The following is a 19,279-nucleotide window of genomic DNA, read 5'->3' as shown; positions in this document are numbered from 1 at the left end:
TGTGGTGGGAAACAGGCAGAATTGTAGTAGATTGTAGTTACTGCTGGCAACAGTCCATTGTGCTAGATTAGAGCTGACATCTGTGCAGTTACCACTGCGTTGCCTGCATGAACAGCTATTGACAACCACTACTGTCACTATAAATGTGTCCCAAACAAGATTGGATTGCTAAATTCAGAACATAGTAATTCTAGCTATCAGGCCTGATGTGTGATTCCACATGAAATATATGGGCTCCAATGATCATTTTGAGATCAGATGTTTACATTCAGGTTTGGCAATAATATTAAACTGTGACCAAAAGTTAAGTTGTTTAAGGCTTACAAAATCAAGCCTTGAAGCTATGAAAAGAGTATAAGTCAGGCAGCTCTACAAAGTTAAAATGATGAAACAGCATTGGGGATTGTTTTAAGACTGCTTAAAGGAACATAGAAAGAAAGTATACCCCTTGGAGAAAAAAGAAAGTGCTGGGGATTAAACTCTTTGAGTCCATCATGAGAGACTTGGCCCTTCCACATTCTTTTGAATTTGTGCTTACAATTTTGCTCGTAATAATGAACAAAATAAATATTTCTCTATTCAGGATAAAATAAATATTTTGCATGAAAAGGAAAGCTCTAGCTTCCTGGAGGCAATTTGATCAATGAAAGAGAAGCAGGGGTTCCATTTGAGTTCAGAGGTATAGTGAGGAAACAATGCCTATGGTCGAGAAAACAGAGCAAGTGGAGCTTAATGGGTGGCTGATCCACAAAGCCCAATTTACACCGGGTTAGCAAGTGAAAAATGTACTTCACTTTCTTCAAAGAACTAAATAAAAGTAACATTTTCATTGCCCCATTGAAAGGGATGAGGGAAACCAAAATTTAATGATTCAACCATTGCACTACGAGAAGAATTAAGATTGTGCATTGAAGGCTATGATCTGATTGGAAGTTGATGAGTTAGAGTGGAATTAAAGTGGAAAATAGCACAAAGGGTTGGATAATGTGGAGGATGTAATAGATATGTTGAGGAAAAAGAGTGGGAGTGAGGACAGATGCCTAGGAAACCCTTAAGTTAATGGACAAAGGGTCTGAAGATTAGCCACTAACTGAAGCTAGATTGAGATGAGAATAAAACTAGATAGCCAAGAACATAAGTTTGGTGGAGGGCCCTATAATATTAACTTGTTTAGAACTGCAAACTGTCAGATCTTGTCAAAGGCTTTAGTGATGTTTCCGGTAAGGACAAATTACTCAGTGCTGGGAGCAGAATTCCGGAGGTATGTAACATCATCATTATCATCATAGGTGTTGTGTATGCATGCCTGTTTACTGTGCGATGTCTGTAACACTGTTATGCCACACTGAATGTACCCTTATACTGTACACACCTTACCTGTACAACAGAGGGTGCTGCTGCTGGAGACTTAAGTCTCCAGTATAAAAAGGAACTCACAGCTTGTTGTCCTCACTCAGGAGCTGCAAATAAAGGACTACAGGTCTACACAGTTTAAGTATCATACCCTGCCTCGTGGACTCATTACTAAAGGTACCTACATACATTACAATAGGCAGTCCCTCGAAATCGAGGAAGACTTGCTTCCACTCTAAAAGTGCAATACAGGAATTACAGTCTCTGTCACAGGTGGGACAGACAGTCATTGAAGGAAAGGGGGGGTGGGGAGTCTGGTTTACCGCACACTCCTTCCGCTGCCTGCGCTTGTTTTCTGCATGTTCTCAGCAACGAGACTTGACGTGCTCAACGCCCTCCCGGATGCTCTTCCTCTACTTAGGGCGGTCTTGGGCCAGGGATTCCCAGGTGCCGGTGGTGAATGTTGCACTTTATCAAGGAGGCTTTGAGGGTGTCCTTGAAATGTTTCCTCTGCCCATCTGGAACTCGCTTGCCGTGTAGGAGTTCCGAATAGAGCGCTTGCTTTGAGAGTCTCTAGTCGGGCATGTGGGTGATGTGGCCTGCCCAACGGTGTTGGTCGAGTGTGGTCAGTGCTTTGATGCTGGGGATGTTAGTCTGATCAAGAACACTGATGTTGGTGCGACCATCCTCCCAGTGGATTTGCAGGATCTTGCGCTGGTAGCATTGGTGGTATTTCTCCAGCGCTTTGATGTGTCTACTGTATATGGTCCATGTCTCTGAGCCATATAGGAGGCCGGGTATCACTACAGCCCTGTAGACCATAAGCTTGGTGCCAAATTTGAGGTACTGGTCTTCGAACACTCTCTTCCTCAGGCGACCGAAGGCTGCGCTGGCATAATGGAGGTGGTGTTGGACGTCATTGTCGATGTCTGCCTTTACTGATAGTAGGTTCCCGAGGTATGGAAAATGGTCCATGTTGTCCAAGGCCACGCCATGGATTTTGATGACTGCGGGGCAATGCTGTGTCGCAGGGTCAGGTTGGTGGAGGACCTTTGACATATGGATGTTTAGTGTAAGGCCCATGCTTTCTTTTACCTGAGTGAAGACGTTGACGATGGGTTGTAGTTCAGCCTCTGAATGTGCGCAGACGCAAGCGTCATCTGCGTACTGTAGTTCGACGACAGAGGATGGGACGGTCTTGGATCTAGCCTGGAGGTGATGAAGGTTGAACAGGTTCCCTTTGATTCTATAGTTTAGTTCCACTCCAGCAGGGAGATTGTTGAGTGCGAGATGGAGTATTGCAGCAAGGAAGATCGAGAAGACCGTTGGTGAGATGACACAGCCCTGTTTGACCCCGATCTGGACGTGGAATTGGTCTGTGGTAGATCCGTTGGTCAGGATCATGGCTTGTATGTTATCGTGGAGCAGGCAGAGGATGGTGACAAACTTTTAGGGGCAGCCGAAATGGAGGAGGACGCTCCATAGTCCCTCGCAGTTGACAGTGTCAAAGGCCTTTGTGAGGTCAAAGAAGGGTATAAGGGTTGGTGCTGTGCCCTGCATTTCTCTTGTAGTTGTCGTGCAGAGAAGATCATGCCCATTGTATCCCTTAGTGAATGGAATCCGCATTTTGACTCTGGGAGGAGCTCTTCAGCCACAGGGAGAAGACGGTTGAGGAGGACCTTGTCAGTGGCTGACAGCTGGGAGATTCCTCTATAGTATGTAACATAGGCAAGAAGATTATCAATGGAATGGCCATGCTGAAAACCATGCTGGAAATCTTGGCTTCCAGCTTACTACTCTTGATGTACCTATAAATACTGAATATAACATCTACTCTGTTCGTACTGTTTTACATTTTGTGTTAAAATCAGTCACTTTTTACCTTTATGAAATTATTGTTATGATTGTCCTTGTTCTACGTTACCAATGGAAAACTGACATCTATAATGATTAAGAGCCATTGCTGCTTACTTTCCCTAAATAATTTGCTATGAGTCTATTCACTATTCAGGCTGTAGCAAATAGTAATTGTAATTTTTACTTTGTTGCATCTAATTTACTATAAAACTGCTTCTGCCATCATTTCTGTTATTGTATTTAGTATTTTAGTAGCTGTACATATATAGTCTAATATCATTGCATCAGTAGAAAAGCATTTTAACATTATCCTGCAGTCCCTTCTAAGAAAGCATGGGCGAAAACATGTCCACTCCTTTCACAGACTGTTCACAATTTTTTTTGACTAAGAACTGCCTCACTTTTTAATTTCCTGGGGGAATGTACTACATGAGTATTCCCTGATTCCCAAAGGTAATCAAACAAACTAGAACTATATGTTCATTATTTAACCCTTGTGAGATATCTATCATAACCAACCCCTCCCCCATTGCTCCCAACTCTACTCCAACAGCATTATGCCTTATGGGGTGTATTTACACTACACATGTTATACAGAGTGTTGTAAATATAGCATGAATCCAGAGTCAGAGCCTGACCCAAAACCAATCCAAAGTGAAACGTGATTCCCTGGAGGGGGAAGTCTCATTCTATATTACTCCAGAGACAAATTGTGTTTCAATTCTCAGTTTATATTAGACATATTTAGCATTGGTGCAAAACTTTATGGCCCATAATTTGCGGCCCCTATGGACGCGTATTTGGTGCGTACACGCCTTTAACGGCCACACAAATACCAGGTTTTCATGCGCAAAGTGCATGTACAAAAACCCAGAACTTGCGATCTGTCGAGAATCTTCTTGACAGATCCAGTGCGTCCCCGAGAAAAGGGTATCTGCGGGCAGAGAGTTGGGCTATTTGTCCAACTTTTGCCTAGCGAATGCCCGTGAAATTCTTACGCCTGGTAAAAGCAGGCATAAGGCCGGCTTCAATCAGTGTAAGGGTTTAAAAAAGCGTAAAATTTAATTTTTTTCAATCATTTAAACAATAAAAAACACAATAAGATAAGGTTATTTATAGCCCCTGTAAAACATTATGGGAGATCGAAATTCCCTTGATAACGCCACCCATTAACACCGGCGATGGGCGGCTAGCGGGCGGCAAAGGCCTACCATTGCCGGTGAGCAGCATCCACACCTCCCTGTAAATTGAGTTTGTTGGTGGTGGAGGCGCCAAAAGATAATGCTGCACCCTCAAACGCCACCCACTCCCGCGATATTTAGTTTGTACGGTGGCCTAATGACCAAGCATCTGTACAATCAGAAAAAAGTGGTGTCAACATAGTGGATCTCGGGAGGAATCGCCCAGAGATCAAGCTACGTTTTTTTCTTTATTTCAGCTTTTATTTACTAGTTGTACCAGTGCGGAAGTGTGTGTGTAGATTGGAGAAGTTTTCGTGTTTTTTTTTCTCCCCGTTTCCCAGATCGCATGCCGCAGCCTCCCATCGTGAAATTCAGTCGGCCTCCTGAGCTCCCGAGGATGAGTGTGCAATGCCACTTTTAGCCCTGCTCTCTCATCTCTGGGCATAAAAACTGAATTTGGTATTTTGAGGCTAAAACCAGCACTCAGTCGGTGACAACACCTCAAAAACGGCAATACTGAATTTCGACCCCTTAAATTTATTTTTCAAAAAATTACATTTCTGTTTAAAACATTTAATTAAATGGCATTTTAATTAATTTTAAATATGTAATTTTATTTTTATTTATTTGAAGTGTACATGTACTTTTTGGGGTATTCGAGCCTATTGAGATTCCATACATACAGATTGCTCGCCTATCATTATCACTCTTATCACTACCAAATCCATTTTAGATTATGTTGTTTTCAAGTTGGGAGGCAACAGCTGACTAAATGATAGCTTCATGGTTGTTTCTTTCTGTCTGTACAGATGTACCAATTCCATTGGTGCTGGAGAGGCCAGCCAGATCAAGCATTAAGATAACCACCAGAGGGGCTCAAGAAGCATCACAGTCACCTCCACCACAGGAGCGATCAATGCAGCTAGCCACCTCAGAACAGGCAGTTGTGGCTCAGCTGGTGGAGGAAACAGTTTCCAGACCATCTGCAAGGTTACGTAGGTGTCACCAGATGCAGGTTGTAGTGCCACAGGATCTACTTGATCTGAATATTCAGGCTCTATTCTTGGGGCTACAAGAGGCTAAGAATGCAATCAGTGGGGATCTACAAGCTGCCATGGCTGATCTCGAAGCCCATATGCATGCTAATTTTGCTGATGTGCATGTAGCTGAGCAGCTTAACTTGGCAAAGCTGCAAGCTACAAGGCAGTCTGGTACAACAGACATGCACATTATGTTTGCAGACTTGCAGGAGGTCTTCCAGAGTGAAATGGCAGACCATCTGAGTGCTCTAACAGTCGGCCTCACTGAGATCCAGAATGCTCTTCAGATAGATATGTCCAATATATGGGGTGCTATTCATGTTGGCCTCAAACAGGTAGATGCAAATCTGCTACAGATGCACACAGCCATGCAAAAAAGTTTGAGTCAAATTAGCGAGGATATTAGTTCTATTGCTAGCCTTGTCACTGAGGAGGTGTTGGAACAAGCTTACTCCCCCAGTCAGTTCATGACAGAAACTAACCTGACCTATTCAAAGATGGCATGTAACCAAAGTCAAGATGCAAATTCAGACATTGTAGTTCCTATTCTAATGAGTTCCATTTCTTCAGAAGATGTGCACACAGCTGATCCCTCCACTAGCAGTGCCACTTTCAGCATCATTCCAGTGGGGAGAGTCACATTTAAAGAGAAGCAGTCCATGGCCAACATGTGATAAAAGAATTGTTTTCTGGTTAAATTTCCTATAAAAGATATGCCAGCATATTAAAATTTACTTCTCACATTGTCCTGTTCCTTGTGCTGTGATTTTATTGTGGTAAGATTTTGTATGAGTTCAGTGCCGAGGCACATCCAAGTATGACCTGTCCCATGGTGTCTATCTTTAAAAAATATAAAAGAAATTCCAGCAGTAGTTGAGCGCCATCTTGTTATATGTATCTATCCTGGAGAATGGAATGATGATTAAGGTATTGTATTTATCCATTATATAACTGGAGGGTGTTTTTTTATAACTATAATTCCAGTTTCACCTGGGCACCATGGGACAGTGCAGAAACAAGCTAGGATTTTCCATTTTGGTGGAAATATAACAATAAATTCAAATGGCGGCCTGCACACCACTGACCTTGGTGAATTTTATGAGATCAGACTAATTTACATAATTTTTGGTTCTTGGTGGGATTCCTGCCTGCTCAGGGGAGCCCACATCCGGTAGTGAAGGAAAATAGCTATGGTGAGGGGCTGGCTACCTGATCTGTGTTCAATTTTTAAAATTTCCACAATTAAATTAAATTTTTGCAATTCATTGCCCCACAATTGATTGCACTCCTGGAGGAGAGGGGCCGTTTAAAATATAAAATAACACTGGATGCTAATAATGCCAGAAAATGCGACATATCGCTCCATATGTTACCTATCAACTGCCGATATTTAGGTGAACATATTGAGTGGCTGACATCCCTTTCGTTGATAAATCCTGGAAGTGATGGCAACCAGCAGGCTCCGCCCGCAAACCCCACCCCGACCCTTCTGCAATTAGGCAGGAAGGGTTTTGAGATCCAGAATCTAACAGCAGTCTTGATGTAAATCAGTCACACTTCTCTGCCAAACCTAAATATCTCAATGACCACACCTCAAAAAGCCAATTTTTCTTAGCTGGCCTATGCTATTGGGTGGGTACTGCCTCTTTCTCTTGTTTTCCGGCAAATACGCTATTGAGAAAATTATCAGTGCTGTTCCAATATAGATTCTGCAACCAGAATGAAGTCTGCTTTTGAGAAAAGGCGATATTTAAACCCAGTTCAAATAGACAATATTCAGTGGTAACACTGGAATTGGTGATGGAGAAATGTGAACTGAAATGTTTTCACATATTCTGCCTCATAAAGATTAGTTTAATTACTTGTTAATGACTTTCTCTTGAACTTTCGGCCATTTGCTTTTATTAAAAATGTGAACTAGGCAATGGAAAACTAATCACACAAAACAAGTTCTTCCAGACATATCTAATATGATAATGTGCAGGAAAATCTAACAATCAGTTACTGATTTTGTGTTATTTTTATTTATCACTTGTTTTATGAACTGACTGTGGAGGGATATGTACCACAGAGCTCATCTTGACTTAATTTTAAAAAGCAGTAAACAATTCTATGCCAAGAAAACAGACAATAGAAAATAATGTTGAACTTACTGGATACGTTTTCTTTCACTTTTTGTTCAGAAAAGCCATTGCCTTATCCCTATCTATTGTATATGGTGCTACCAAGTGCCCATCAGAATGGCCTTTACAAAAATATTATGTTTATATCAAATAATCTCTCAACAAGCGAGCGAGCTAACTTACAGTAAAGTTTTGTCATATGTGATGAACTATGAGGCAAAAATTTGTCAGTGCCTGGTTTTGGGTGTGAAGACAGCGATGCGGCCGCAATGCGTGTCCGAACTAGGATGCCTGAGCCCGGTCTAAAATTAGGCCTCAAGCCTCATTAATATTATCTGGGCAAGCAGCTATCACGCCTCCACAGGCAGCTCGCCTATTTGAACAAAATGAATATTGGACTTCACTGGACAGGAGGTGAGGTGAGAACCTGGGGGACGGGGGTAGTGCAATTGAGATACTGTGGAATTGGGGAGTACTCCTGCTCCTCCACAGCAACGCTTCATTTTGAATTATTTTTTTCACCAGATTAACTTTTGTTAGCAGCTGCTGCTTAGGCCGCAGCAGCCGCTGAATTACGGCTCTGCCATAATCCAATTTCCTAGAGGGGACCTAAAGCGGGCATTCGGGCCCTCATTTACATATTTAACGCCTGTATTAGGTGGCCACCAGGGACTCCTGAAAATTAGCCCGACCCGATATCGGGTAGGAAGTTTTTCAGGCATCCTTTGGGCGCGTGATATTAGTCCCCAAAATAGTTATATAAGCATAACAAGGTCCAATATCTACCTGAACAAGCTGGCAGGACCTAAGATTAGGATTTCATCAGAAAGTCAGCATGTCCAAAAATGCTACAGTCCCTCAGTATATCACTGAACTGTCAGTCTAGATTATATGCTCAAGTCCTGAAATTGGACTTGAACCCACAATTCTGTGATTCAGAAGCAGGACTTGAGCTGGAAGTCCCAAGCATGACAGAAAAGCATGCTAATCCATTGTGTCACTCAGTCCTTCCTCCTCAGGAATGACAGACCTTTAATAATTGACTGAATATGAAATAACAACTGACAGGACCAATCTATGTAGAACATTCAAAAAAATCACATCAAATGCTGGTGACCATTCTTCTTTAACAGTCAACATGTTCCTCCTGGAAGTTAGTGTACCAAATGCTAACATCTGTAAAAACATTACACGTATTAACCAGATTTCAGAAGCAGATCTTACACATAAATATATTGGAGCCACGCTGATAATTTTCATAACAGCATGCGTATATGAAGCTTTTCTGTACTGTACTTGCCTCATTGATTAAAATCTTTGGATTTTGTATATGCAATGTTAACATTGTAAAAAAATTAAATTCCTGTATCATTAGTATATTTTAAGATGTCTATGTGAACCTTTTAAAAATCTTTTTATGAAAGCTATGTCACAGGGAGTAATGCAGGAGAGGTCTCGATCAGATGACTACGATGAAGAGGATACTTTAACAGAAAACTTGTAAGTAAAAAATAAAGATGCTTGTAAAAATTGTTTGTTACTGACACCCAGTCAATTCAGATTCCAAAGTATTGCCTTTGCAAATAACTCTATGCAAGGAACAATAGGTAAAATTAGTACAGTTTTAATGCATATGGTTCTTGTTTAATAAAGGCTAGTTTATATAATTTTTTATGTGTGTAAGGAGAGGGGTAAGCAAAGATACGACTGAAGAAGTCCTACTCTATGTTTGTAACTGTAAAATATGTAATAAAAAAGCTTTCAATATTGGTCAGACACTTAACTACAGTCTAGATGAATTGGAACGGTAGTGTCCCACCGATTCCATGGAATTATTTCAATTTGACAAAGGCATAGGAACTTTTATTAATATTGATTCTCACGATGTTGGCATCGCTGACAAAATTGGCATTTATTGCACATCCCTAGTTTACCTGAGAAGGTGGTGGTGGGCCCCTTTCTAGAATTGCTGCAGTCCGTGTGGTGAAGGTGCTCCCACAATGCTGGTAGATAGGGAGTTCCACGATTTTGATCCAGTGACAATGGAAATGGGGATATATGTCCAAGTCAGGATGGTGTGTGACTTGGAGGGGAACTTACAGGTGGTGCTATTCCCATGCACCTGCTGTTCTTGTCCTGCTGGGTGGTAGAAGTCATGTGGTTGTGGGTGCTGCCGAAAAAGCTTTGGTGAATTACTTTAGTGCATTCTGCAGATAGTACACAATGCAGCCATGGTTTGTCAGTGGTGGAAGGGTGGACGTTTAGACTAGTAGATTAGGTGCCAATCAAATAGACTGCTTTATCCTGGATGGTGTTGGGCTTCTTGAGTGTAATTGCAGCTGCACCCATCCAAGCAAGGAGTTTGGCAGTAATGGTGTATACTACGATGCAAGGAGTCTAGTGAATAAGGCGGATGAGTTGAGGGCACAGATAGACAAGTGGAAGTAGGATATCATAGCTACTACTGAAACATGGCTGAAAGAAGGGTAGGAATAGCAGCTCAACATAACTTTAATGGAGAGGCCAAGATTAAAGTTTGCAGATGATACTAAAATTGGCCGTGTGATTGATAGTGAGGAAGAAGGCTGTAGACTGCAGGAGGATATTAATGGACTGGTGAGGTGGGCAAATGGAATTCAATCCAAAGAAGTGTGAGGTAATGCATTTGGGTAGGGCTGACAAGGCAAGGGAATGCACAATAAATGGTAGGATACTGAGAAGTGTAGAGGAACAGAGAGAACCTTGGACTGCAGAATAAGTAGATAAGGTGGTTAAGAAGGCATACAGGATAGTTTCCTTTATTAGCCAAGACATGGAATATAAGATCAGGGAGGTTATGCTTGAACTGTATAAAACACTAGTTAGGCCTCAGGTAGAGAACAGCTTACCGTTCTGGTCACCACATTACAGGAAAGATGTGATTTTGCTCAAGAGGGTATAGAGGAGTAATGTGAGTATACTCACAGGTTTCTTGAGCTGTTGAGCTGCAACTTTCTGTCTTCAGACCCTGCATAGATACGTCGAGCATCCTCCAAGATGGTGTGCGCTGATGAAGTATTTCTTCCGCCAACAAAACGGCCTCAATTATGACATGCAGCTCCTGTTTATAAACCTTGGAGGCGTCCAGGCCTTCATGAGGGAGCTGCCTGTCTTTTACCAAGAACTTATCAGGGTTTGGAACAAGGTCAGCTGCAAATGCAGTTCTCCCCGTCTGCAGTGACAGCTGTCCTTCGGGACCCGTGCTCAGGAATCCCTATCTCCACGTCTGTGGTTTTAAGTGGAAGGTGGACGAGAGGGCTGTGTTTGGCAAGGTGACCAGGGTCAGGGACCTACTTGATGGCAGTGGAGCGGGTTAGATGGTGCCAGAGAAGCTGGCACGGCGCCTATCCTGGGCCAACGTCCGGCTCGCAGCTGATGTCATCGAGTTTCTAAAAATGGCACTGGGCCCTGACTCCACTAGGTGTGTCGAGGAGACTCAAGCATGTGGTGTGATCCCATCCAAACTGACCCCTTTATTTATTAATCATTTGAAACCAAAATCCTTGTCAGTGGAGCTCGGCCCTTAAATGACATCTAATTTATGTAACTGTACAGTCCAAGCGCCAAGCCCCGAAACATCCCTTGGGAGCCGGCACCTCACAACTTGAGCCGCTTCCGGGAAATCCCCTCCATGCCTTTCAGTTCTGCACGGTGGGGGATTCCTGTACAGGCTGCTCATGCACACCCTCCATTTTTCCATTCTCGTCTACTGTCCGGACATGCCATGGCACACCATCTTGCTGTCCAGAGGATGCGGGGGTTCCTAATGGAGTACTCTCTATGCGGGTGTCTTCCCTTTATTCATTGTGGACTTGGCCTGGAGGGTGTTGCATGGGGCAGTCCCATGCAATAATTTTTTAAATCGGTTTACGGACTCCCAGATCGCCTGCAATTTCTGTGGTCTGGAAGAGTCCATGTTCCATGTTTATATTAAATGTGTGAGAGTGCAGCCCCTATTCTATTATTTGAAGGGGCTGCTCTCTGATTTTTGACTGCACTTCAGTCCCACCCTCCTGATCTTTGGGCACCCAGTGCGAGGGGAGCGGGCAGGTGGGAAAGTCTCCTCGTAGGACTGCACCTGGGCCTGGCCAAGGTGGCTATTAACTGGTCCAGGCAGTGGGCAGTCGATGGGGTCGTTCAGTCCAACTGCCTGCCTCTCTTCCGTGGCTACGTTCACGCCAGGATGTCCCTGGAGATGGAGCACACAGTGTCCACCTGTACACTCGCGGTATTCTGTGAGAGGTGGGCGCCGGAGGGATTGGAGCGCATCATTTCAACAAGGAACAAAACTTTAATTTAATTTGATTGGCAAAGTTCCCTTTAATGTTTAATTGTTAATTTTGTAGGTTTTGGTGCCCTTAAAAAAGGGGCAATTGTTTTAAAGTTACACCAAAATAATTGTAGAGCTGCTGAGTTGGGAGTGGCTTAGTCAGTCACGTGATGTTCACAAGACTCAATAAAACCCCAGCTAGTTGGGGTTTTATTGAGCTGTGTGGCTGTGAGCTTTGTGGATGAACTGTAATGTGTAGTGTGATTGTTAAACCTTTGCTAATAAACCAACTAGTTTTTAATAACAATGTGTTGCTATGAATTCTTAAGCAAAGAACCCATGAAGCAAATTACGAGGATGTTGCTAGGACTGAAATGTTTAGCTATGAGGAAGGATTGGATAGTCTGGGGTTGTTTTCTTTGGAACAGAGGAGGCTGAGATGAGACTTAGTTGAGGTGTATAAAATTATGAGTGACCTGGACAGAATAGATAGAAAGGACTTATTTCCCTTAGTAGGGAGATCAATAACCAGGGGGCATAAATTTAAAGTAATCAGTAGAAGGATTAGAGGGGAGTTTAGGAGAACTTTTTTCACCTGGAGGGTGGTGGGGGTCTGGAACTCACTGCCTGAAATGTGGTAGAGGCAGAAACACTCACCACGTTTAAAAAGTACTTGGAACCTACTGGGCTACGGACCAAGGCCAAAGCTAGATAGCTCTTTTTCGACCGGCACAGACATGATGGGCCAAATGGCCTCCTTCTGTACCATAAATATCTACGATTCTATGTTTCTATGAGAGTATTCCATCACACTGCTGGCTTGTGCCTTATAAGTGGTGGGGAGGTTTTGGGTGACGGGAGGTAAGCCACTTGATGCAGAATAAGAAACTGTTAGGAAGAAAATGATTCAATATAACAAAGATTTTATAGTAGAAGTCATTTTGTGAATGTGTAGATCGTGATCTTCACCTTAGAGTTGCTGTCAGCCTCAAAACTAAGCCCAAGTGGAATGGCAAAGGAAAATGGTATGAGTATGCTACTGAGATAAGGATGGCACTAGGAAACCAAAGAAATAATGTGACAAATATGGAATATTTCACTTTATTTTGTACAAGTAATGCACCCTCATTTACACATTTGCTTAAATTATTTACGCTGGTATTTTCATATAATTTTGTCTAATTTTCAAGCAGTACTTGGTGGGTGGGGGCAAGGATCTGTTATATCGGATTCCTACCCACTTCCCATTGTCATTTCTAGTGGACAACAAAAGCACCTGCCTTAAAATGGGTAGGCACATTCAAATGAGGCAGTAATGACATGGTAATATGATGTATTCCATTTTATGTCTTTGCCCAATTTCCCAATCATTGTCAACCACATAAAATGCATTTTTCGGGTTGCTAGGTATCGGAGAAGACACAGATGTGAATTTAAAGAATACTTCAGGTACTTTTTAAGGATTTACAGAAAGCTTGATTTGTAAATATGTTGTTTCTTTGCTGTTGGCAATTGCATTACCACCTACAATGTTGTCTTTTGTTCTGCGTCTACCATTTTCCGATCCCCTACCCATTGCAAAGAGGGCAGAATCGATTTCCCGTTCAGAATTCCTGTATTTTTTGGGGGAGGAAAGAATGAGATGCAGGTGTACAGCAATCTCACACTGGTATCCCATACAAGATTAAACAGATTGAGGTGCTTCTACCTCCAGTTATCCTGAAGCAGTACTTACAGAGGCTACAGTTTACAAGAAAGACGTCGCCACTTGCTGCAACCCAACCCATAGCTTCACTGCAGCACTGCCACTAGCTGTAAAGCTCATAACTGCCCTGAACTTTTATGGTCATTTCAAGCTGCCACATCACAAATGGTTGCCAGTCAACTGTTCACAGATGCATTAAGCAAATCATTGATGCAATGTTTGTCTCAGCAGGCCGGTTCATACATTTTTAAATGCATAACCAGCAGCAACATGCCAGGGCACAGCAATTTTACGAGCAGCAGGAGTCCCCAGTGGTCAAGTGGTCATTAATTGTACCCACTTGCTCCCTTGATCAAATACCTATGTCAACAAGAAATGATACTACATTATCAATATGCTGAAATGTTAGTGATCAGAAGCAAATAGACCTGATAAACCTGCAGCTGGCACATGTCCTCATATTTCCCCATCTCCAACAATCTCAATGGTTTCCCACCCCTCATGCTGCCCATAATGGGTGTTATGACATGGGCATGCAACAAATAATTGAATTCCATGTAAGACTTTTTGTAGGTAGAATGCAAGTAAGGATGTGAATGAAGGAAAATTTCAGGTGAAGTCCAGGGCTCTAAATGGCATCAAACTATCTCATAGACATTAATCATAAGCTTTTCAAGCATTTAAACTGCCAGTGGGAGGTTATCGTAAGTGGAAGACTTAGGGGTGAAAATTCGGTACTGCCCATTTTGAGGCGCTAATGGAGGCAGGGCAGTAACTTTTGCACTGGGAAATGGTTTGCATCTACAGCCGCAAAGTTCATCAGCTGGGCCCTGAGTGTGAAGCGGAGCGCTAAGGAAAGCGTTCCACACCTCCCTTAGGGTGCTAGGCCAGCTGAGCAACTGAAAATCCCGAGCTAATGAGCAGGCCTCGGAGCGCTCTAAGAGAGGCTTCCGTAGAAAAAAAAATCAGCAAAAAAACCACCAAAAACATTCCCAATACCTTACTGTCACCACATAAACATAAATCGAATAAACAAAAACATGAAAAACAATCACACTTACCTCAGGTAGACATTCCTTGCCTCACTGCCGCCGGAACAGCTCGGACCGTCAGCTTTCCCAGGCGGTCCCAATAGGGTGTGCTAAGAGGCGCTACAGGTCCCCCAGAAAACATTTCGAAACGGTGTCACAACCAGGGGTATTGCACACCAGCTTGCCTCTCCCGGGTGATACTGCCCCACGTTCCCACTAAACCGGCACCGAATGTCCCGGCAGGGAGTTGGAAGCTGGCTGCCCGCCCGGAAATTATTGCTCCAGGGTGCAAACAGAGATGGCAACAGATCGAATTTCCACCCCATAGTATAGTGCATTCTTGGAAGGTGTGGCTGGCTCCACATATCTTGCCAGACCTGGTTAGGTCATGAAACTCTTTGCGGAACTGAGCGGCCACACATCGCATAGTAGAATTGGCACTGATTGCCCTGGCCACCTCCTTCCACCTATCTTACTTGGGGCCTTTCACCTATTGGTCAGTTCCAAAGTGAGCCCTTATCCTGAACCTAATCTCCTGAAACAGCACCTTAGTATCTTAATCTGCACCCTACATTTTTAGATGAAAAAATATCTAAAACAAATTTTGTGTTGTGACCCCGTTAAACTGTTCCAGGTCTTTATAACCTGCAGCAAGCATTTAGTTACGATCCCAAGGATGGTCAGCTCCCCAGTGACAGGGATTACCAACACCTGGAGTTTGCCTGGGTTGTGCAAATTTCAGTGATCATAGAAACGATGATTGTGCCAAGACCCATCCCATTGAGCAGGTCGAAGTACTGTCCTGCCACACTTCTGATCAGGATTGCAACCCCACAGACAACCCAGGCTTTAAAACCATGTAATAATTGAAAAAACAAATAATATTGTGTGAACCTATAAAAGCATAGAGGAAAGATTAGTTATGTCAAATTGCCTTTCCAAAGAATCAAAAAGACTCAATCAATTTCTAGTCTGTTAAAGTTCTCGTTATTGTTAGCAAAAATATACATACTTACACAATGCAGTCATCATTTAAAATACTTATTAACCAAAGATTTTTTTTTACCACAGGAGAGGTGAAGACAGTGAATCCACCATCTCCACTACAGATACCCTTGTCTATTATGCAGGTATCCTTGAAAAGCTGAATAGTTCTGTTTTCTATTTGGGTCCCCAATGAAATTAAGCCACAAATCTATAGACTGCAGAGAAATGTAAACTGTAGTTTATTCAAGTTCTGATAGGCTCACATCAGCGAGGTGCCTCCTCTTGTGAGGGTAACACTCCCTTTTATGGCTGAGAGTAGACAATCAACACTCCCTGAAGTTAAGTCCTAAGAGGTGAGTTTGAGACAGCACAGGCAGGGGATGATTATCTCTTTGACTTCCCATTTATTGCGGTGAGAAATCACCTGACCTACTTGAAGCTTCACTTTGCTGATGCAGTTAAAATTGGGAATCAATGATATGATAAGTCATGGTTGCAAACCCATATCCCACCATACTAACACACTATAGTCCTGAGATACCCGAGTAGTATCAGTAAAAGTGACCATGAAGCTGTTGGATTGTTGTTAAACCAATGATATTCTTTAGCATCCTTACCGGATCAGAGAAAGTTGGCTGTTGATCCTTGGAAAGAAGTGACTGACAGGCGACCCTATAGAGTTATAGAGGCCCGGAAATTGTAGTCAGCAGTGAAGCGAGGGCATTTGCCACTGGCCCGAAAGTAAGCTTCACACAGGATCTCGCAATCTCTGTGGCAAGAACTTTGAATTTTCTGACATTCATTTCAAATCAACGGAGGCCAATGGGATCCCCTTGTGCGAACTGCTGTGATGTAACAAGCTGTGTAAGCAGGCAATCAAAACACAGAATTTTCACAGACAGTGAACAAGGAAGTGAGTAACTTCTTAAAATTCGAAATTTAAAAAAAATGTTAGAGAGAGCAAAACATTTTTTTATTTATTAAAATGGATACATTTCACACGTCACAAAATTAAAATTAGTTTTTCGGGCTCTTCACCTTTGTTTAGCAGTTAATACGTTGTTAAAACCCAGTTACACCTAATCCCTTTGGGTCTAACTTTAGGTGGGGAATTTAATAGCATAATTAATGCAGAAAAGCCAGAGTTTTCCGCAGTTTCTCCGACTTGAGTGATTACACTGATTGCCGGCTCTGTTGTGGGGGTGGGGGGCGGGTGGGGGGCGGGAGCGTAGGGGTGCGGTGGTGGTGCCTGTCTGGGCCATGAAATAGTAAAAGATACAGAAATCATTGTTATGGAACTCGACTTAAAGTCAAACTGTGACTTTAGGGCATGTGAGCACAGGTTCAAACTAGCAAAAGGCAAACTTAGGAGAGATGTCAGTAAGTTATTTATGCAAAGAGTAGTCAGTGCATAGAATAGATTTCTCATCAAGTTAATGGCAACAAGAACCCTCGAGTTACTTAAGGAGCAGTTGGATGCTGTGATGCAGGGAATACACGCGCTTTCTGGATTTTGAGCTAAGGTGGCCTAAATGACCTTTCTCATCCAAAAGTATGCTGTGACTTTACTCCCTTCATCCCTAACATCATATCCAAAAGGCATTGGAGATAAGTTTTAATTAATATATACAATTTATATCATGCAATTTAAATTAAAATGTTATTACATTGTGCTATAGTTTCCACTTAAGATCAGATTCAGATTGTGATACTATCTTATCAAAATATACCAGACTGACTTCATAAAGACATGAAAATTACTGTGTAATATCTTCATTGAAGCTTTCCTTCCGGCTATTCGAAGTTTTGTATTTATTCCAACACATCAAACAGCCCAATATTTGGTTGTAGAATGTTGCAGCACAGAAACAGGCCATTCACCCCATCGGGTCTGAACCAGTGTTTTTCTCCCTATGAGCCACTTAGTCCAGAACCACTCCCTTGTCTACTTGCTAGTAGGAAGCAAAATAAATAAATACAAATTACATTTTTCCACATCAGTTATACGGTCATTTCAATCATGAATTAAATTTTCCATTTCTCATTCCTCAGCGGGTATTGGAACAACCTTTTGAGGCCTACGTGGAAAAGTTAAATTCTCTCTTCCCTTTGGAGCAGATTATCCCTTTTCATTTTGTTTGCTTCACATTTTGCAGATACTGATGCAAATGCATGTTTCTGCTAATAGCTGGTGATACTGCTCTGTAAATAATAATCACAACTTTCCATGTTACTTTTTACATCTACTGAGATTTTGTTTTCAAGTAAAAAAAACTATACAAACATAAATAATTAGAGAAACGTCTGGGCTGAATTCTGGGGGTAGGGAATGCAATGACAATTTTTTTTAACACAAAAGAAGTCTCTTTAATTGGTTGTATAGTTTAATAGATTTTTAAAAAATCTATAGAATAAATTGGACATAGTCTGTGGAAGCAGTTGCTCAAGCAGCTGAATTAATTTTCCTTGTTCCACATATGGTTATGTTTTAGTTTCTTAGATGAGCAAGTTTTCCTCATATTTTGATTTGAAAAAAAGAGAAAGCTGCCAGATTGCAAGATTTCAGGTGTGGCACATTCTGCAAATGTAGATCTTAGTGTCTAAAAATGGAACATCTTGCCCTGTATTGTAGAATTTGATTGCAATAATTACAATGCAGACAAACTAGGCAGAGCTCTCTCTTTTTCAAACAGTACTGAACATAGCTGCATAAATGTTTCCTGTCACATTGTTAAATGTCATCGTGCATTTGATAAAACTTACACACATGCTTAAACATTGAAACTTTTTTTCATTAATACAGAGTTTGAAGAGGAAGGTGGCGAAATGCCTTATTTGATGGAAGATTCACTCGATGAAGAGTACCTGGATGTTTTGTATATGAGAAAGCAAAGAGACAAATTTACTACAAAATCTGTATAATTAATAAGATAATAGCAGCCAATGAAAAATCAGCAAAACTAAATCCTTGAAAAAATAAATAAACTCAGCTGTATACTTTCTCACGCAGCTGCAGGGCATTTATTATATATAAGCATTTTTTTTTCATACTGCTCGCGCACATGGATTGTTGCTCCAGGTTCAGCTTTTATGAATTATTAACTCCAGTGTACAGGAAAAGGCTGCACCTTTTACAAAATGCTTCCTACTGTCTCTCCTGTTACTCGTTTCTAATCTAATGCTTTAATCCATAATAAAACCTCTGCTGGTGCTTGTTTACTGGAACATGTGACGGACAATATTTTGAACGAGAACTGCTGTCGGAAAATTCTAGATTGTAATTTAGAAGTTACTTATTTAACCAAGTTATCTGCTTGGCTACCCAGAATAATGGTGTACTAGTGTTAATATTTTCACAATGCCCATCGTGAAGAGTTTAAAAGGTCCATTCTTCACCTAACCCGAACCCTAACCCTAACCCTAACCTGTGGAATTCCCTGCCGCAGAGAGTTGTTGATGTCAGTTCACTGGATATATTCAGGAGGGAGTTAGATATGGCCCTTACAGTTAAGGGGATCAAGGGGTATGGAGAGAAAGCAGGAAAGGGGTACTGAAGGAATGATCAGCCATGATCTTATTGAATGGCGGTGCAGGCTTGAAGGGCCGAATGGCCTAATCCTGCACCTATTTTCTATGTTTCTATGTTTCACCTGGATGGAACTGCTCCAGCTCCTCAAAAACACTTGCCAAAAT

At 42.0% G+C, this 19,279-nt stretch overlaps 1 protein-coding gene across 2 annotated transcripts in view; it reads left to right on the top strand.

Moving 5' to 3' along the window:
• LOC139262125 (E3 ubiquitin-protein ligase Midline-1-like) overlaps positions 1-18,627 on the top strand; it is a 141,901-nt gene extending 123,274 nt beyond the window's left edge. For both annotated transcript variants that reach the window (XM_070877274.1, XM_070877273.1), the window contains 5 exons: positions 5,201-5,386; positions 8,979-9,054; positions 13,271-13,312; positions 15,671-15,729; positions 18,390-18,627. In XM_070877274.1, the coding sequence (XP_070733375.1) occupies positions 5,201-5,386; positions 8,979-9,054; positions 13,271-13,312; positions 15,671-15,729; positions 18,390-18,508 (482 nt within the window). In that variant the 3' untranslated portion in view covers positions 18,509-18,627. The remainder of the gene's footprint in view (positions 1-5,200; positions 5,387-8,978; positions 9,055-13,270; positions 13,313-15,670; positions 15,730-18,389) is intronic.
• The last annotated feature ends 652 nt before the right edge of the window (positions 18,628-19,279 follow it).

The sequence above is a fragment of the Pristiophorus japonicus genome, chromosome 4 (assembly GCF_044704955.1).
Source record: "Pristiophorus japonicus isolate sPriJap1 chromosome 4, sPriJap1.hap1, whole genome shotgun sequence".
In the NCBI taxonomy this organism is placed as follows: Eukaryota; Metazoa; Chordata; class Chondrichthyes; family Pristiophoridae; genus Pristiophorus; species Pristiophorus japonicus.
Note: the sequence above shows the minus strand (reverse complement) of the source record. Positions and strands in the feature narration are given on the sequence as shown.